Genomic DNA, 21,590 nt, shown 5'->3' on the forward strand with positions numbered 1-21,590 from the left:
CAGAGTTCTACAGAATTCTTCACTTGTGTGTCATGATATATTGAGCTTCTTGGCATTTGTTTTCCTTAGTTCAGAAAACTAACTTGATGAATATTCTCATTCATTAATCTTCTCGCAGGAGAGTTTCATATGGCTCTGACCATAGCACTCATTGAGCTCTGTAAGTTGTGGGTAATGAGAAAAGCAAGCCACAAGCTATGACCATCATTAGTTAGCACAGGTTAACATTGTAATCAATTCTGATAACCATTTTTGATCATTTTTCTCATAGTTTCTAACAAAATAGCAGAGCAAAATGGTTGTTGGGGTACTAAACACTGTTCTAGAATGCGTTGATGGGTGAGGAATAAAAGCTTGCGATAAACGCTGCCACACTGTAAGGTGACGGTTGGCACTGTTTATGCAGAGTAGCCCCTGTAGCTCTGCTTTTTTTTCTTGAAGCAGCTTTTTTTTTGTGATAAACACACAAGCCTCATCTGTGCGATATGTGATCACTGTAAAAAATTGTGTATTTGTCGCCGAAGCGTCTCACTAGTCAATGCTATACTAGTGGCAGCCAGTGTCAATGTAATAAAGTTGGCCTGTAGGTTGGACTGCCATGGCATAGCCACTGCAATGTGCCTCGTCCATTTTGTTTTTGCATCTGTTGACTCAATTGTTGTTTATGTGTCTCTGCCCCAAATTCATGCCCGTGAAAAACAGATAAACTAACTCGCTGTACATGATCGAAATGGCAGCATGGGGAAACCACTTTATGACTTCTGTCATGCAGATGTGCTTGACGTAACAGTTTCCTTCTTTCAGTATCAAGGACATATTAAAAAGGGACACTAAAGGCAAATGTAGTCGACTTCCATTTATTTGAGCCTGACAGGACTGACAAAACTGATCGAATTATCCGGCGGGTCGAATTAAACAAAAGGCAATAAAAATGCCGAAACATGCCATTGACTCACTTGGCAGTATTTGCCTTTAATGTTAATTTCGACACAATACAGCCATGTTATGTGGTGAAGCATATCAAGCGGAGAAAAGGTGTCACTGTGGCGGGACATAGCATGCGTTACTTAATTTACACACGCACATACGCAGTCACCTGTCACAGTACAAGCACCAAGACACCTAATAAGTTTACTGGCAGGCCTTCAGAGTTTTAGATAGGCCCCCACTTTTTTGTTGGCTTTAAACGTCCCCCTACTTTCTGAGTTGTTTCATTTTACCGCCTCCCTTTTCATTAGCTTTCCCAAAACACAGATGGTTTTCTCTGCTTCTAGGTGCCTGGTGCATATGCGTGCATATAATTAAGGAATGTGTACTAGGCCCTATTAACTGTCTCATATATGAGATACGCATGGCAGGCAAAATGAGGGCTTAAATTGCACGAGGGTTGCAATGTGGGCTTGTTGGTAATGCATCTTGAAGGGGTGTATGGTAGCGTGTTTAAAAGAGTGGACAAAAGAAGACACACAGGGACACACACAGTGCTAACTTCCAACAATGTTTATTGAGAACCAGGTCATACTTATACACTCAGCCAACATGAGTCACAGCCACATGATCAGATAAACAAACAATCAGAGCGAAACATTTTTGTAAGTGATACGCTATGCCATGCGCAAAAATTTCAGTTCTTTTTTTCAGAGAGAGGCAATGATGGTTTGCTGATACATGAATCCCCTAGGGCATCAATCTCCTCGGCTTCTATTATAAGTCTAGTGAGTTCGCACTTATTTCTACCAGTAATGGTTGAAGGGAGAGAAACCCATCTGATACAACTTTGTCGACTTTATTTTTGTGTTCGCGCAGTCTATCGTTAATACATCTGCCCTACTGTCCGACGTAACACTTCCCACGTGATAAGGGCATACAATGTATAATTGATGTCTTACAATCTCTAAACTTCTTCCTGTGCTTAACTTGGCAGCTAGGAGCACTTTCTTTCTTGTCTGGTCTTGTTTTCCTGCTCAAGCTGATTAGTTTGTTAGGTGCAGAAAAAACCACGTCAGTGTTACCTCGGCGGGCAATTTTCTTTAAAGGGAAGCTGAAACGGTTTTCAATTTCTATGAATTGCTGGGATTGGGAAGAACAGACCTAATAATTTATGGTTCCGCAATTTTTTTTTTTTTCGTTTTGTTAATATAACGGGCGGAAATCGCTTTATAAATCACCCGCGCGGACACGCCCCCATCGCTTCCCGGAGCGCCGGGTGAGGACGTTGGCAGAGGAGAGAACCGGCGAGAGTGACGTCATGGGCAGAGACCGAGCCAACCGAGCTGCGGACCGGCGTGCTGACATGTGCTGGCATGCCTCTTTCCGTCCTGCGCTTTACTGAACGACGCTACGAGAGATCTGTTGCCGCCGCCGCCGCTCACGTTTGTCTTGCGATTTTCGTAAACTGTTCTTTCCTTCTGTGCTGCGTGAGTGCCTACAGCCAAGGGCGCCCAACATGCCCTCGTTCTGTGCAGCGTTCGGCTGCGCGAACACAGGCGGGCGAGACGATGTGGTGTTTCACAAATTCCCGAAGGAAAAGAAGCTTGCAGCGCAGTGGGTACGTGCGGTGAGGAGAGATAAGTTCGTGCCGACGAAATCAACTGTGCTGTGCTCGGACCATTTCCGCGACAGTGACTATCATCGGAGCTTGACAACGATGCGGGCAATCGGTATTCCAATTAAATCGGCGCGACTGAAGCCCGAACAACTTCAAGTACACAGCTTGGCAGAATTCGACGGTTCTTCTTTCCCAACTTTTTCTATACTAGCCAGACAAACTGGCGGTGTGCTGCATACCTCAACTGCCTGTAAAAAAAAATTGCTTTTGCATCACTCTTTTTCCATTGGCCATATCATTTTCACACCTGTGTGTAAACTTCTTGCCTTGTCCAGCCGGTTCGACTCCTTTCTGGGCAAGTGCCACTTCCAGTACTGCCCTGCTGAGGCACACAGTCCTGAATTGTCTTGAACTTGTTACGCACTGCGTGCGCTTCTGTTTTTTCCTAATCTCTTGCACCTCCTGGCAGCACAAGCAGTTCTCTTCATCTTCCATCAATACGCAGCACATGCAGGTTCACCTAGTTTAATGAAAGCGTGATTAGGCCCACATTGATGCACTGGAGAAATACGAACATTTGCAGCCATTAACGTCTGGTAACACAGTTTTAGCGTAGCCGGATAGCCTTACGACAAATGCGAAAACGCGTTGTTGCTAGCGTTGCTATACTCCGTTTCATACATCAGGTGCAACGCTGTGGAGGCTTGAGATACTTCTTGCAGTGGCTGCGTTCGCACTTAGAAAAAGTTCGGTGTTTCTTGACCCGATTTTTCAGAAAGCTTTCCATATATAAGCTCAGTTCGGAATGAAAAAAAAAAATTTACCCATAGAAACCATCCGTGTACTTATACGGCTGCTAACACGCTCTTTTAAAAAAAATTTCTTTTCGGTATTTTTTAATTGCAGCCCGTCGCGGCAGCTTCACGTGCATGCTCGCGCGAGCGAACGCCGCTGGCACGCTGCGAAGCATAGACGGAAACGCGCGCAGTAATAAATTTTGGTGACCGGACTTCGAGCGTAGCTTCCACAGCGATGCACCTGAGGTATCAAATGGAGTGTAGGCTTGCCTAGTGACATTCGACGTACGGTTCAGTTATCGTGTTTACCACACGGCAGTGCTAAAACTGCCTAATATCTTTATGTCAACACTAGCATGGAGCACGCATACCGATTCTTGATCGAGCCACACTCGCAAAGTCGTCGAACCATAGTATGAATATTGCACATATAATACCTCTGGTCGTCTCTGGATGTGTATGATAAGCAACTTCCATGACTGTACCTCGCAGCACTGCATGTGCGCGCTTTGAAACGCAGCACTTATGTTCGCGATCGTGTATCAACGCTGAAAAAACCACGGGACTTTAGACAAGCAGCGGCAAGGTGCTTGACATCGCGGAATTGCACCCGTGTAAAGCTAATGAGAAGTTAGTGCTTCGGCATTCTTCCAGCAGCATGTTCCCAGTGACACTTTAGCGCATTTTTTCTCCCGTCATTGCAACGTGCAGCTACATGAAAAAAAAAAAAACATACGTACCAGCTAAGATTTCCAGCGCGTGAGAAGGTGCACACATCGCTCTCGCTGTTGGCACACTCAATATCGTCGTTGACTCTGTTGCCGCCATCGTTTTCCGTATCGGCTGTGGGTTCAAACATGTACGGGGACAATACAAGCTGTCGGAGACAGCGAGAACGTTCCATCTTGCAACTCAGCTATGAAGCCAGAACAGCAGAACCGCGTGCTACCAGAGAGAAAGGAATGGTGCTACGCTCTGAAACGGCGACATGCGGCGGCGCCGACCGGCGACTACCGCCAACGACGTCACAGCGGCCCCGACCAATCACGGGCAACAGCAGCGTTCGCGCGATGCCCTGAGGCGCTGGTGCGCGTTTTCTTGGAAAAACAGCCGCTTGCGTTTGTTTCCGCCCTTTTTGAACCAGATATTCGTGTTCAGGGGACTCAAAACTGTGGAATGCCGCAGAGAACTCATTTTTTTCGAAAAGTGTTTCAGCTTCCCTTTAAGTTATGCGACAACCGGTGGATATAAGGTATCACTGTTGGTCTTTTTTTCTCGCGGTTACTATTTCCTTCCGCACGTTCAGAAGTCCCAGATTGCTGCACTTGCCCAAGTATTCCCTCTGCAACTGACGCCAGAACATGATTGGCATAACCTGCTTCATGTAGCCGCATCACCTGTTGTCTGAAAGCTTCGTCAGTGCAATGAAGGCATGATTTAGTAAGTGCGTTAATAAAACACATTTTTGCAATTCCTCTTTTTACCAGTTTGGAATGGTCTGAATGATATGACAACAGCGGTTTATTTGTCCTGGGACTATTTGTCCTGGGCTTAAATTGCCACAGCAATTTCTGAAACAGCTCTGAATGACTGCCAGTATGCTTATTGGGCGTCTAGGTGCTCGTACTGTGACCAGAGACAGTGCATGTGTGCCTGTATAATTAAAGAAAGTGTACTATGTCCCATGACAGTAGCCCCTTTCCATTCTTGGTGAAAAGTGCAATAAATGCAATTTATTTAATGCAATAAATTCAATTTATGCACTGAAGGCTAATTTGAGATTGAAATAATGAAGTTTGAGCCTATAGAACTATATGGGCATGTATGGGCGCTGGCCGTTATCTTAGATCGGGATTGAATTAACCCAAAAATTGATTAGCCGGAGTCCAGTTAACTGAAACCTACTGTATTACGTCAATCTGGACTTAAAATACCACTCCAGAGACCTCGCACTGTTTGTTTTGCGCCAAGAAAAGACTTAGTTGCAGAGAAAATCACGACTAAATGGGGCTGCATTCCGCCAACCTAATTGAACTCTCCCGTCATGAGTGTGGTGGTGTGATGCTGCATACGTCATTACCGGACTTTACTACCGTCAATGAGTAAAAGGAAGCCCGAGAGACTGTGCTAGGATTTTTTCTGCAAGATGCGAAAGTGTGGACTCAGCTTTCTGCTGCTGGCAGTTAGTGTCAGTTTCGTGAGCTAGCAAAACCAGCTTAACGCTGTGCAATACCGACACTACCCAAATGTGAATGCGGGTAGTGGGGGGCCAAGTAAAAACGAAATCCTTTGACCACCCACACTGTTGTCAAAGGTAACGTGAAATCTTTTTTCTAGAACTGAATAGCAGTGGACAAGAATAATTTTCTTTGGTCTTATAATACGATGCAATGATCTTTATTTTATCAGTTGTTGAATACTAGTGAGACAGTTATAGTGAGGTGTTATGTCATAGGGCTAGTACCAAAATGTCCTGGCAGAGTGTCAAATCTTGTCTTACATTTACTTCACTTTCTCCCTTAGTAAAGCTCTGTTCATGATAATATTGATGCCTTGGATGTTTTAGAGTATTAATCTATCACTTTAGCTTGGCTTAATATTTGCCTTTATTGTCCCTTTAAAGCTAAGCTAGCATAAAATTTGCCCAAGGTCACACTGTAGCACATTCAAGAGTAACAAATAAATCCTGGCTCCATAGTTAAGAGCAAAAAATTCTTTGCACTGTGTTCTTATCCTTTTTTTTTTGTGCTAGATTTTTTTAGATCTTACCTCATAAACGAACTAACCCCAGACAAAGTTTTGCCTGGCTCCATGCTTTGGTTGCTGAAGGCTTGAGGTTTGTGCTCTCGAGAAAGGATACATATGGCATGGAAGGTGCTGCGGCTAATGAGGCCTATAAACATGCAAATTGCACATTGAGTCTGCCATGCTCGCTTTGATACCGCTCAGAAAAATAGGATCATGGCTAAAAGGAAAAGTGCAGATTCCTGGTTGAGTATGTAGGCATAATGTTGGGATTTGCACTCATTGGTTGTGTGCATCCTTTTAGCTGTGGTTGTTCTGTCTGTGTTGTGATGTTAAAAATTCAAGATAGACGTATTATATGAAGGCGCACACAGGGACAGATGTGTGTCCCTCTATTTGTATCTTTGCTGTCTGCGTCATTAGCGCTTATACCAACAGCTAAAATGAAGTGCTGTAGTCTTGAAACTAGCTTATCTTTGTGACAGAAATGTCATGTCCACTTATTTGGGCTGGTTTGCAAACTATCTTCAATTATTTGTACAACGTGACTTGGCCATGGTGTGCCTCCTATCATTTTGCAGGGTTTAGAGAGTTGCGTGCCTTTCAGGACACTGACTGACTGGTCACTTCCTAGGAGCACTCGTTGCTTGGTTCTTTTTCTATCTATTGCAGATATACAAATTATGAAAACTCTGCCATGCCAATGCAAGTGCATGCGTGTGTGCTATAGCACTTCCATGTGTCAGTTATAGTACTGGCGTCATAATGCAATCAACATACAGAATGGGGTCAAACAAACACCACTGTAGCTTAGGCTGGTGTCCTTGGGTCATAGCCTGCACCTTTTGTGTTGCTTAGTGTCCTTACCAAGCACACATGCATCTAATACAGGCACTGAAAAGCCTACAAGTTGAAAAGTGGCAAAGTGCAAAGTGTTTGCAGTTTCTGTGTGGTTTGTTCTGGCAGGAGCCCAAGGCTGCAGTACAAAATTGCTTCACTATGCATTAAAAAAAAGAATGCAAAGTCTCCTTTGGAAAAATTCTACAGAAGGGGAACTTTTGTACTGAGAATTCTTTAGATAAATTTGTTAGACTTAGAGCTGCTAGTACTGAAGCTGATGTGCACAAAGGTGGTAATGTCAAATGATGAACAAAGTTTCTGTAGCTGCCTGTAGGCAAAGCTACTGCAAAAACTTGGGGGATGGGTCCCTTGAGCAATTAAACAAGAAATACAGGTTAGTTGGTTATAATTATTAATGCATAAATTAATGCGGCACAAATTGGACGGAAAATGGCTGGGTTCATTTATGACAAATGTTTAGGTTGGCATTTATGTGAATCTTGCCATGTCCTGCCCAACTGTAGCACTACTGAATTTTGTATTGCAAGGTCTACAGCAATTAGTGTCAAAACTGCTGGGAAAAGAAATTGTTTTCATGCATGACCTTGTTTTTCGTTATTGTAACAAATTTGTTAATTGACAATTTGACAGTGTGGTACATAGCCCTAGATAATGATGGTGTGTCTTCATTCTGAGAATGAAGCTGAATTTGTCAGATAACTTATATTAGAATATTTCTCTTGTATTCCATGGACTCCAGGCTGTAGAAAGAGGTGCATATTTGTGTATTGGAGATAAGTTTTGTCTGCTTGTATGTGCGCTTGAATGATGCAAATTACTAAAATAACTGTTTGCTGCACTCTCTGTCTTTGTGGTGTTGGGTCTGCAAGTTCTCTATTCTCTTAACCTGTTCCCTGTTTCCTGCTCTTTTTGTCCTATGTGGGATGTCATCCAACTAACTGTGTGGCATGACTGTTGCCATGTCCCTCCCCATGCCCCTCCTTCTGTAGAGCCAACGTCAGCGAAGTCCTCACGGAATGCTTCTCCAATCCCAAGTCAGCGTTACGATTTCATGGAGGGGCAGTTCTCTTCTCCCAGGCCGAGTATGTCCCTGTCCTATGTCCCAGTCAACTTGCTTTCCTCTGCTGGCAATTTGGGCTTGCATGAGTGTTTCATTCTCTTTTTCTTTGCTTGGTTACTCTGCAGTTCTGTATTTGGTTTAGTCTTGTTTTCTAAAAGCTGTTAGTTGTGATATGATGCAGACATTATTTTTGTTTTGGAGGCTCTGCTGGCATGCTGGATGAGACGAGCACTATGTGTGGATGTTGTAAGGAAGCTACAGAAATGGGCTGCATGTTTATCACCACTGAGGTAGAACACCATGCTGTAAAAACTAAACACCTGCGGAGAGGTCAATTTTTGGACCAACAGGGCTGGAACATAATGCAGACAGGAGAACAGACACACACAGTGCTGCACTCCTCTCGTGTGCCTGTGCTGTATGTCCACTTATGAGTTGCCAAGCTCAGCTCTTCATTCCTGATTTTTTTTTTCTGCTGTTGTGCATTCAATGTCATATTGCATATGGTTGCTTAGGACAAATTTCTTTTCACTTTGGAAATAAGAAGTTTTGCACTTGTTTTCATAAAAGCAGTTATGACTTTTCACTTTTTTGTGTGTGGTTTGTTTTAGCTCTTTTCTCAATTCATTCTAAATTGCTGTAGTGTTTGACATAATTTGAAGGCACTTTTTATTTTTCTGATTAGTGTCTGAAAGCTCCTTTGCTGGTAATATTTTGACCATTTGCATACAGTAAAACCTTGATAATTTGATATCAGTTTATTTGAAATTTAAAAGATGTTCTGCTGTGCCATAATTTCTACTGCAAACTTTACTAGTTTAAAAAATGGTGAGACAGCACATACCAACTTAGATAATTCATTGGCGTGGGCTGTGCCCTCTGAGGCCTTCAGCATTGCTTAGGAAATCTGCAGCACTGACATGTCTCTTTGTGGCATCCAGGAAAAGACAGTAATGTGTGATGGCACAGATTCCGCATTGATGTCTGTCTGCATGAAATTTCGGCATAAATGCCATGCTTGGGTGGTGCATCGCAGCAATTCTGGGCAGTTGCCTTCTCTAGGTAGCTAGGCCTAGAACGTTGATGGTCGATCTTGAAGACCTAGTTATTTCCAGTGTCTGAAAGTTGAGAAGGATGTTAATTACTGATGAGTACTCCTGCCACTGTGTCTTGGTGACTACAGTGTTCAACTGCAAACAGGAGGTTGCAGGTTGGGTTCCCAGCCCTGGCAGCCACATTCCAATGGAGGTGGAATGCAAAAACACTCATTTACTGTGGCTTGGGTGTATGTTGAAAGAACCACAGGCGGTCAAAATTAATCCAGAGCTCTCCATTATGGTGTCTCTTGTAGTACGTGTTGCATTGGGACATGAAACCAAGTCAGTCAAATAATCAACTAAATGCCAATGAGAATAGTGAACAAGGCTAACAGAATGATGCATTCAGCATGCACAGACAACTTTGTCTTCGGTGGACACTGCTGTTTCCTGAGAAGGAGTGCAACGAGTGCTGAGTCATGCTGTGCAGTAAATACATACATTTACGCTGTGCCATGGTTATGCCGAAATGTTGGACAAAATGGGCTGGTGTTAGAGGTCTATCTGCAGTTTCGAAGTGTCACATGTGCATGCTCTGGGTAGCAGTGCATGGCACCAATGTTGGTGCAGATTGGAGCAGTGGATTGAGCATTGTGTTGTGCTGAAACTTTTCATAACCACCAAATGATGCTCCTCCTGGTGGGCATCACATGCAATGTCCAGCATTATTGAGTGAAGCGTTGGTGCATCTGTAATGCTGCATGAGTTTAAACAGCTGAGAACATGACCCTGAGTGCATTTGATTGAATCGGGCGATTTAGGAAAGAAGAATGTAATAACCGTCCAGCAGTTGAATAAGCGTGTGATGTGTGCCTTTGCAACTAGTCTCCTTGCTTCTTTTTAAATATTCCCGAATAATTTGAAAAATTAGTTAAGGTGAATTTTATTTTCACGAATTCCCTCTGTCAGTTTTCACTTCCATGAATTTTCCTCCACGTCGCATATTCATGCAGAACTGATTTCACAAAAACCTATTACATTTGAATATTTTCTGCAGTTTCCGCCAACTTCGAATTACCAAGGTTTTGTTGTATAATAATGAAATGAAACAGTAAAGGCCTGCATTATTTAGCTGTGAATTAAGGAAAGACAGGTTTTATTTTTACGTACAATCTAAGGCCTCATGTTTGATGTTCAAATTAGCATTAGCATCCCTGCTCGATTCTTGATTTACGTTGGCTCTTGTAGCTAATATTTTGCATCTGGTTATATTATACCCCAGTCACATGGGCACTACGAACTCCATTCAACTCCTTTGTCTTTACGTCAAGGGAGTTGCGCTCCGTGTCACTCGCTCTCCCTCGCACCAAGGAAGTTAAATGGAGATTTTGGCGTAGGGAGTTAGGCAGTGACCATTACGGCTGGATGGAGTGCTTTCGTTTCCAGATAGCTACAGCTGCAGAGAAAACCACACTAATAAAATCGTCATAATTGGCTCATATTTTTTTGCCTTGGTTTACACGTCACGTAATCACGCACACGCATGATTACATAGCAGAGAATCACAACTCGAAGCGCCCCGGTCAAACAACGTGACCGAAGCTGCCCACGCATGAAAGCAAGAACTCACTGTGGCCAGCATCACTTTCAACTTCGCTATCCTTGGAAAACAAGTCTTGCAGTAATGTATACAGCAAACTTTCTCGCTGTGATTTTATTAGATTACATACTGCATAAAAAAAAACTACCTGTAATGGCGACTGCATATGTGAGCAGTTGTACGCGAAAGTAAGCACAGCAGTGCCGTTTCTGCCCCATGCGGCGCCTGTCCAAAACGCGCATTGTGCCGTGTAGCACGGCCGCAACTCCATTGCCGTTAATATCCATTAGGGAGTTTCATGTCAACAGAGTTCGCGGGTGCCCATGTGACAGAGGTATTAACCTGACTCACTCTTGTCTCTCAGCTTGTTCGTTGACTTACTTGGCTGCAGTCTTATATTTGCTAAGATTGCTATACAGTAAAAGCTCGTTAATTCACTACTCATTAATTCGAAATTTCGGATAATTCGAATTAGTTGCCGCGGTCCGTCCCACAATGTATTGAAAGCAATATGTAACACATCCCGCTAATTCACACTGAAATCCGCACCACCACTGATAATTCGAACTCCGCATCATCGTGGATGGGGAGAGTGCTAGTGCGCGGGAGCACGCTGGCGTCGCCGCGCGGGTCGCGCAGCTCTTGCTTTTTCGATCAGCGGTAACACCCTCGCCGCGCGCCATGTTCTTTGCGTACGAGCGTGCGAGGGTGAGCCGGCGAACGCGGCTCAATCTCGCGTGCGCGAGAGAGGAAGGTGGGGCGGAGCGCGCCCTCTCTTGTCGCGCGCGAGGCAGGGGGGTGAGGCGAGGGAGGGGCCGGGGGACGATCTTCGGCGGCTGCGGCGGCCGCATCTTGAAAGCGATCTGTGACCGCGTGCGCCCGCGTGGGCCTCGTCTTCAAAGCGATCTGCGATGTTTGCAGAGTGCGCGTATTGCTGGTAGCTTCATATGCGATGTGCTTGCTACGTTTCGTTCGGGTTAAAGCGAGGGCTGTACGAACGTCAATTCGCACGCTGCTACTGCTGCGTGCCCTCACTCCAGCGTTTTTCAGCGAGTTTCCGCGGTCATCGAGCGAGATGCGTTGAAGCTCACTTGTGCGCGCGTGACACAGTGCTTGTTAATTTAGTTAGTAAGCGAATGCTTACAAGTTTATACGGCCGATAAAACTATTATCCTTACTTCGTATAGCTATCTACTCATTTTCTATCGCAATCAATGCTTCGCTTATCGCGCGAGACGGAGTCTTTTTTTTTTCTCCGCCCCAGTCAGCGCGACGAACGTGCGGATGGAGCAAGAGCCATCTCGACGTCGGGCGCGTCGGACCGCGCTGGCCGCGTCCGGTTACGTTGGCTGCGCCATAGCTTCGAAGTATAGACGTTGTTCACGCCAACGTGACGTAGCGTGTGCGCGCGTGCTCACGCCACGTCAGACTATATACGAGCCTTAACCAAGCGATTTTTTTCTCTGACTTTCATTAGTTCGAATTTTGTATAATTCGAATTTTCATAGCATCCCCGCGGAATTCGAATTAACGAGCTTTTACTGTAGTTGCTAGGCACAAACATCTGTGCCCACCCTAATAACTGCCAAAATTTTGTAAAAATGTTGTTCAATAGACGGTATGTAAAATATGGAATGCATTCTTTAATGTGCATTTGGAATGACTTCTGCTGCCTGTCTGATGGTGAAAATGTAACATGTAAGCTGTACTCTGACAAGAAGGGGCACAACCCCATGCGTTTTGCACAGTGGTCCGTACTCTGTCTGTAGCATTTCCAACGTGTTGCTACCTTTGACAAATCAAATTGTGATAGAGCATGTGTCTTGATGAAAATAATGTTGATTGACTGGATTCACTACAGTGAGGTTAATTTGAGCCATATGATGAGATGTTAGAAGTCGCATGAAGAGGACTTGTTGCAAATTTCGCATTGAAATATCATATCTTTTGGGTAATTTTCTTCTATATTTTTATATTAATGTAGGACACCCGTGATTTAAATAAGGAGTTCGTAGAAATGTTGGCATGGCATTAATAGAAGTCCTTCACAATGTAAGCCTTGTCACATTCAGGCATGTACAGTACTGGGCAAAGATATATCTTGCATTTTTTGGTCATCTGAGCTAAACTGCTCACTGGTGCTGTGTCGTACCAGACAACTGGCCTTGCACAATAGCATCTTGAGCACTCGCCACCATGTTATTCACACCGTGCAGCCTGCCCATTGTCTGCAAAACTTGCATATTCCTGGAGTGAATTGCATGGAAATAATATATACATCAAGTACCGTATTTACTCGAATCTAACATGCACTTTTATTCTGATAAAATGGGTCCAAAAATTTCGTGCACGTTAGAATCAAGTATGACCCTAAACCTGCGTTACCATATCGCCATCGGTATTTCAAAATGGCTGCCCCGTACGCGCTTCGGGCCTAGCTGCCGTAGCTTCCTCCATGTGCTGTAGTAGTACACCGTCTGTCTTCCCATTTTCTGTGCTTGCTGTGTCAGCATGGAAGTGCTGACTGCGAAGAGATGCGATGCCGCAATTAAAAGGAAAGTGATCAGGTGTGCGGAGACGGACGGAAATCGGGCCGCATCACAGGCGTTCGGAGTGCCAGAAACTTGCGTGCGGGACTGGCGTAAACAGGAGAGGTGTTCTACTCCGGTAGCTGCTGTGTACGACGCAGCCCCTATCTTGAAAGCAATCTGCGATGGAGACAGTCTACGCATCTAGGTGCACCGTGCTGTGTTCTCGTCACTTAGCTCGCGTTGAAGCGATCCTGCTACCACACTTCCTCACTCCAGCGTTTCGATAAAGAGTTTCCGTGGTTATTGGGTGAGACGTGTTCCTGTTTGTTTGTGCCCGCGTGATGCCGTGCTTGTTAATTTAGTTAGTAAGTCAATGTTTAAAAGTTTATACGGCCGATAAAACTACTATCCCTACTCCTTTGTATAGCTTTCTACTAATTTGCTATCGCAATCGATGCTTCGCCTTTGATGCGAAACTGCGACTTTTTCTATTTATCGCAACTTTAGCATACTGGGAGTAAATCTTTGCTTTTCCAAATGAGAGAAAGTTGTATTTCTGTAAGAAAGAATGAGGTGGACGGTACTGTAAATGACTTTTTCTATAGGGCATGGCAAACAGGTGCTCATTAAAATCGAGGGCGCGTTAACATTAGTAAATACGGTATATAGCAAAATGTGTGGATGTGGGAGTAAGTTTTATTAACTGAAAAGGCTAGCTAGTAACAGGCTTGGCATGCTTCTTCAGGTGACGAGGGCAAAAGAAGAGCATAAGAGAAAAATAAGAATAATGCACTCATAGAAACAAACAAGAACACTAGCACACACACACTGAGAAATCTGTGTGTGCACAATGAGAGCCATGAAATTATTATAGTGGAAAGTGAGACTACCTGTGATGGCTCAGTGGCTGTGGTGGCGCATTATGTCTTTTTGGGATGAGCCTCTGTTGTATTCTACATGTGTTGCTGACTATAGTATCAAGTCATTTCCCATTCCAGTGTTCCAGTTGCAAGGCATAATTGTTGGCTTTAATAGGCACACTTGGGTCATTAATTTACTTACAAAAATGTAATTTTCAGCTTTCATTGTTCCCCACATTTGCAGTGACTGAGAAACTGTTTGGTGACACACATTTAAATCAGACACACTCAACCAGGAAAAGTTGCCAATGCAGTGTAGTACTTTTAATGTTGTAAAAACACAAGCGGTCTTACATCACTGGCTCTCTATTGATGAGTACTGTGTACCATATCTGGGTATTGTCAACTGAGTGACATTTGCCATTTTTGCTGTCCACTCAAGGCCCCGTCAACTACATGTACCCTAACACCAGTCAGGCGGCTCCACCCCTCCGAGGAGGCCCGCAACCACCAGTAGCAGGATTCTATCCACCAGCCTCTCAGGGATCAAGCTCATCATCTTTTGCAAGGGTGGCACCACAGCAGCCTGGACAACCTCCGATGGGGCCACCTTCTGTCTCTGGAGCCCCATTTGCCAGGCCAACGCCTGCGTCAGGGCCCAGCAGCCTACCTTCGCCACCTGTCTCTGGTAGCACATATCCAGTGTCCACTCCCTCAAGTGCTTTCCCCGGACCTCCCACTTTGGGTGTTCAATCTGTGCCAGGTATGCCACCTCCTGTCTCGTCCAACCAGCATCCAGCTACCAGCCCTCAACCTGCATTTCAAGGCCAGTTATCAGCGCCCACCACCTTTCGGCCAGTCTTGGGCCCAGCACCATCCATTCTGGGTTCAGCAGCCCCTGCTCAGGGTCTAGCACCACCAGTCTCTGGTCCCCCTGTGTCTCAACCTTCGGGCACAAGCCAACTGCCTGGCCCTCCAACATCTTCAGTGCCACATCCACCATCGTCCCATTTTTCAGGCCCACCTCCACCAGTGTCGGGACAGAGTGTACCAGCACCCTTTCAGGGCCCCAGGGTCCCAGGTGTGGGCAGTTCTGGAGTGCCTTCACCTCCTGTTTCACACCCAGCAACACAATCTCAGGGGTATGGACCACCTCCAGGCAGTACGCCTGGTGCACCACAGCAGAGGCAGGGTTACCCTGGTTCACCACCCACTTCATCTGCTCAGCCCCAGACATTGCATGGGAGGCCATCGTATCCGCAACAGGTAGGAACGCAGTTGACCTTGGTGGCCTTTCTTCTGCATGGTATTTGGTTGTATCTTGAAAGGATGTAACATGTTACCTGGTTTTTAATTTTCTCTGAGTGGTAAAGGTTCTTTAAATCCAAGAGAAATAGGAAAAAGGGTCATTTCATGGTTGTTATTAATCATTGCTAGCATTATGTTCTACGATAGTACTCTTGCAAAATGAGACCCGTGATCCTTGGTTGTGGTGTCGTGATGAAAAGCTTTGAAACTAGTGGAAGGCAGATGAAACTGAATTCTGGGACTTTATAGTATGATGCTTCTGAATTGTGAATAGGCATTGCCACAAACAAAAAAATTTCTCTTAACAACTCTAGTTGCTTACAACAAATTCTTTGGCTGTAGCATTTGATAATGTGTGATCAGGGCCCTGGGCAAACATGAAGGGGGCTCAACTATCTGTCAACAGAATGCACATGATGAGAAGGCCTCATGTCATACAGGATGATACGAGACGTCAAGGATTACTTTTCTTTTAATTATGGGGTTTTACGTGCCGAAACCGTGATTTGATTATGAGGCACTCTATAGGGGGGGACTCCGGATTAATTTTGACCACCTGGGGTTCTTTAACTTGCACCTAATCCATAGTACAGGAGCACTTTTGCATTTTGCCCTTATTAAAATGCGGCTGCTGTGGCCGGGATTTTATGCCACGACCTCGTGCTTAGTGGTGTAGTGCAAAGCCACTAAGCGACCACGGCGGATGACGTACAAGACATGAGACATTGTGTGGTATTTCTTCACTGCTCAGACAACACATCAGTATAACAAACGACATGCTGCACCTCAATAGTACACCTTCCTTGAGTACTTTTTTCGCACTGATGCTGCGATTGCTATAGAAAGTGTTGATGCCATATTGGTCATATGTTTGGCAGATAGTGTACAGTAGAACCTCGTTGATACAATCTCATTTGGTACAATTTCCTGGCACCAACATCCACAATCGAAAACAAAAATGGCTCAATGCAGTTACGCTTCCTTTTTTTACCAATTGATACGTTCCCGGAAAACATGTTTCTTGGCACTAACGTTCAGTACACTGCCTAACTGTGATTGTGTAATATGTTTTCTGGCTGCTAGGCCTCATGCAAACGAGAAAAAGCTCGATGTGTGTGTGATCGAGAGCAGTAGCCACCTGCCGTAGCGGCTTCCCCGCAGTACTCTCCTGCCCATGTCGCGTGAAAACGCCAATGTGCACTCAGTTTCCTATTCCGATACCAGGAACTCTCGCGAGTCGTCATACGCCGCATTCATCGCACACCACCTGGTTGGTGGCTATTACCACCAATCATATTGCAATAAGTATCTTCACCTTTCGGCTTCACAGTGCTTGTGATATACAGTGAAACCGTAGTTGGCCGGAGCTCGGAAAAAGTATGTACTAAACAGTAGTACTGTTTAACCGAATAGCATGAGATCGTCCACTTACCTGTCGAAAACGGAAGTCAGAGAGAGTGCGATGAAAGGAAAAAAACATGTAGTATTTATTCACTTTGCACGACAAAAGTGTTATTTTCGTTTGATGCCGCGGCGGCCTAGCACGACGACGACAGCGGCCTCAAACTTACTGAAGCTGCGTGCCAGCTTTTCAGCCAGCCCCCTCTTCTCGGCGAACACTCGCATGGCAGATTCCTTGTTGGCGTTACGTATTCTCCGTGCATGTGCGCAGTAGTGCTGCATAAGTCCTGGGGGCGCCTTTTTCATTGCCGGGTGCCGGAGTTTGGAACACTTTTCATTTGGAATAGAGTTACGTGATCGAGCCCCTGTTCTCGTCGCAACGATTGCATTCATGAGGCTGACGTAATGCGCAGCTTATGCCACTGTCGGGCCTGAATCGCCCATGCTGCCGCTTTCCTTGTCGTCCTCATCACTGTCGCTAGTCGACACTTCAGCAACAGCACAAGCAACGATGGCGAAAAGTCGAACCGCGTAGCTGACATGTCTTCACGGTCGCAGCAGCGCTGCCGAGCAACTTCGCATTCCAAATGCCACACACTGTAGTCAACAGCAGATCCCTGTTGCGTGCCAGCACCGACTTCTTCGTGTCATGTTCGATAGCACGGACAATGTCTAATTTTTCTTCTTTGCTGAGCACCCGGCGTCTTTTTTTATCCGAGCTTAGGAACGACGCGAGTCCTCGCTTGCACGACGCCATAACGCTCTCTGGCACGGCGTCGAAATGATGTTGATGTTGATGTGGCTTCACGTGCAAACGCACAGGGCGCTTGGAGGCCGTTGTTCCGATCTCTGAGGCTTGTTGTTCTGCCGGGCCGCCCGATGGAGACAGCGCACCGCTGTGTTTGCACGACGAAAAGTTAAAACGCTACGTTTTAACCGATACGTACACAATAAGCTGGTACGGTTTATGCGGATACAAAACACATTATGTTCAATGGCCGCTGAGTCGGGGATTTGACTTGACTACTTTTAAAACGAAACTACTGTTTAAGCGGGTACGGTTTAACGAGGTTTTACTGTAGTGCCATTGGAAGCATGCGCGCTTTCAATAGGCGATACCCCAAACATGCCATGGTTCTCTGCTTCATGCGGTGCGAAGTGAGTGTCATGTTTCGCTCTGGTAGCATTGTATTCTGGAGCTTCCCACCAGCTTGATTTCATTTTGGTTTTTCATGTCTGTCTTGAAACACTCGGTGTCTCATGCTGCAACGATTCGCGTGGCTTGAGCATGTCAGAATTTTTCCGCGCATTGCCTTGCCTGAAAAAGCTGCTGACCCAGGCCAAGTTAGGAGTGCAAACATCAGCTTGCTCAAGCTGCAAAAACAAAAATGATGTGTGTCTCCGGGCTGCTCAGGCCCCACCAGCTCAGCGCGGGTCAGCACCTCGTGCTGCAGTGATTCATGCAATGCTTCGCATTACATAGAGCCAACTACAAATGAGTCTTCTAAATGTTTGTGACTTTAGATCGCACGTTTTCCTGGTTAGTAAGTGTTTCTAGTTAGTCAAATCTCGATATAACGAATCACACGGGACCACTGAAAATCTTTCGTTATGTTGAAATATTGTTGTAATGAAAAACTTGCGGTTATAAGCCAGTTGACAAACCTAGGAATGAAAATGACGTACCTTGGCAGTAGACGCGTATGCAGACAAGCATAACTCGCAAATAAGAATTTTTAACTCGGTTCAGAGCTGCTTTATTTGAAGAAATTAGTGATTTTCTTCTGGCGCGTGCAGCACACACGACCGATTAGGAATCCGTCTACATCTTCTAGTTTGCGCAATACCTCATTGGGTACGTCATTGCACCGACCGATGAAAGTGCGAGCTTTGTTCATGTGCACTAAAGCATCAATGTTCGACACGATCTCATCTTCGACACGACCCAGTCGTCGTCCTTCGGGTTGTGATCGTCACTGGAGACGTCGCGAATGCAGTTGACAATCTCTGCGGTTGTCAGGTCCGCCACCGTTAGTGCTGCGCTGTCGCTCTCCACGTAGTTGTCGAAGGAAGAGACAGCAGGCAGCAGTTCTGCAACCTTGGTCCACAGGTCTCCTGGGTTGTCGGTCACCTCCAGGTCATCAAGCTGCACAGGTGTTTTGACAAGCCCTGCTTTTCACCAGCAGTTGCTTATGGTGGACGTCTTCAAGTTCCACTAAGCTCCTGTGAGCATTTTCGCTGCCTGACGAATATTGATTGCAGTTGGCTGCTTTAGGCGAAGGTTGATAATCAACCACTGCACAAGGCACTTAAGAAATTCTGCTTTCACACTTTTATAATGCCCTGGTCTAGGGGTTGCAGCAAGGACGCGTTTGGCATGTGCACACGTTAGGAATGTGTGTCAACTGAACATTCACAATGTGAGCAAAGCAGTTGTCGACAACCAGTAGAATTCTTCGGTCATCCCTCCTCATTTGGTCATCGAGTTTGATGAGCCACTCAGAAAAGAGTTCTCTGGTCATCCCAGCTCGTTTGTTGGCGCGGTAGTCGTACGGTAACGACACAACGTTTTTCATGCAGCGAGGCTTTGCGTACTCTCCGATGACGAGCGGTTTAATTTTCTTCGTGCCTTTTGCATTGCAGCAGAGCAGGACGGTCACACAAAGATGCAACTCCTTGCCTCGTTTGTACTGCTGCTTTTTGAAGTGCATCGTCCAATCTGGCAGAAGCTGATAAAAAAAATATATGCAGTCTCATCTGCGTTGAAAATATTGTTTTAAAAGTATGATTTGGCAGAAACGAAAAAGCCAACCTGCAACTGGCGTTGAACCCAGTTATTTCAAGTGCATCGGCAAATTCACTGGCTTTTTCTTGAAGCATTGGGCCAGACACAGCAATGTTTTTCAGTATGGCATCTTTGAACCACGTGAGAACAGCTTGGTCCACATTTTGAAAGTTTCCCAGTCGTAGCCATTTGCTCATAGAAGCGAGTTGCGATTCCCGGTGAAGCTTGACAATCTTGTCTCCGTCTTTCAATATGGTCACGATGGTCGATGGGGCAATGCCAAGCTGTCTGCACATGTCAATTTGCTTTTTTCCTGCGTCAGTTTTCTTCAAAATGCCCAATTTTTCCTGCAGTGAAAACTGCTTCTGCTTTTTCCTGGCACCGTCGCTAGCTGCGTTCATCGTTGGATCTCGCGTGAACATCGCCAAACTTTTGTCGTGAAGCTCTTGGTGAAGTTAGTGGGAAAGCAGTTGGAGCTCGACATGGTGATGATGATAGCTACTGCACTCTGTTTCGGTTTCACGCGAGAGTTGCGGCGCTGTTACCTTTAGCTGAATTCGTAATACTGATGTTCCTCGGCTATAAAGGGGAAAATAAACTGTGCGTTATTCTGAAATATGCGCTGTATTGAAATTTGTAGTTCTGAAATATTCTTACATTGAAAATATAGGCAATCTGGCGGGGATATTTAAAATATTCGTACATTTGAGAAATCCGTTAATGTGGGGTTCGTAGTAACGAGATTTGACTGTAGTTTTTTTCTAAAATGTACGAATGAGGTTCTAATGTATTCCTCTTTCCATGTTAAGGGTGAAAAAGGATGTAATAAAAGCATATGTGAACTGAAAAAGAAGGCTGTAGGCAAGACAGAGGCCATTAGCATGTAACTTTCAGTGGTGGTAAGAGGGCCAATGTATCAACAAGGTTTATAAAACTATAACTGCATATCTTGAATACCCCCGATTTTAGGCTAAAATTTTGATAGGCCTTCAGCTTCTTAAATAGTTACAATCCTTGTAATTCCTTGAAAACTGTTTCGAGGTGCCGAAAACTGGGTTTCTGATCATAAAAATCTAGCCTACTGCAGGATAAGGTCTGAAGTTGAGAAGCCTTGCACTTAGTAGCCCATGTGGTATGGTGTTCTCGGTACAAAAGCTCATTGTTTAGACTTTGAGGTGCCCACGAATGTGGCCAATAATATGGAGCTGTCCAAAAAAAACGACTTCATAGAAAATTTGTTATTGCATTTTAATTTTACTTCTCCAGCATCTGGAAAGCTTGTTAGAGCACTTTTCGCTCAACCTTAGTCTAAAGTACAACAAAATTGGCTTGGAATTTTTCATTGATCACATGCTTATATATTTGATGAATCAAATACAGTTATCTTCTTGCAATTGGGAAGTATAGTATTTAGATATGTAACACACTGTTGATAGACCATTCAATATTGTGTGTCCATTATTGTGTGTGTACATATTGCCGTTGCCATGACTTGCCTTGTAACTTGGTGGCTCTGGCATTGCTTTGCTGACCTTGAGGGCGCGGGTTCGACCTCAGCCACTGCCTCGGTCGCGGCGGCTGCATTCTGATGGGGGCAAAATGCAAAATTGCCCGTGTTCTTAAATCTAAGTGCAGAATAGAGTCCCAGGTGGTCAAAATCAATCGTCTTATAATCGGATCATGGTTTTGGCACATAAAACCTCAGAACTTAATTGCCATTGCCACAGGCGCTGTAGGATAAGCTTTTCCATGGAAGCAGCGATTAAAAGGAAAAGGCTGATATGTGACACCGAGGCACGTAACCAGAATTTTTTTGATGCGAAAGTGTCAAATGGCCCATTGAGCGAAAAAGCCGCTGATGTCTGTAGCAGCGAAACTTCCCATTGGCCGAGATACCACGTCATGAGTGCATTCCCATTGGCCGTGCTGTGCGACGCGCTCGGGCCTGGGTCAGCAGGGCTGCGGTCAGCAGGTTTGCAGCAGGTCAGCAGCAGGTCAGCAGGTCCCGGGTCAACAGCAGGTCCCGGGTCAACAGCAGGTCCCGGGTCAACAGCAGG

General features: G+C 45.2%; 1 protein-coding gene across 3 annotated transcripts in view; it reads left to right on the plus strand.

Annotated features, from left to right (window-relative positions):
* Sec24AB (Protein transport protein Sec24AB) overlaps window positions 1-21,590 on the plus strand; it is a 149,705-nt gene that overhangs the window by 9,179 nt on the left and 118,936 nt on the right. For 2 of the 3 annotated variants that reach the window (XM_050196743.3, XM_055063321.2), the window contains exons 4-5: window positions 7,941-8,033; window positions 14,482-15,305. In XM_050196743.3, coding sequence (XP_050052700.1) covers window positions 7,941-8,033; window positions 14,482-15,305 — 917 coding nt within the window. The remainder of the gene's footprint in view (window positions 1-7,940; window positions 8,034-14,481; window positions 15,306-21,590) is intronic. The other variant, XM_050196744.3, reaches the window with a different exon arrangement.

This window comes from Dermacentor andersoni, chromosome 1 (assembly GCF_023375885.2).
Source record: "Dermacentor andersoni chromosome 1, qqDerAnde1_hic_scaffold, whole genome shotgun sequence".
Taxonomy (NCBI): Eukaryota; Metazoa; Arthropoda; class Arachnida; order Ixodida; family Ixodidae; genus Dermacentor; species Dermacentor andersoni.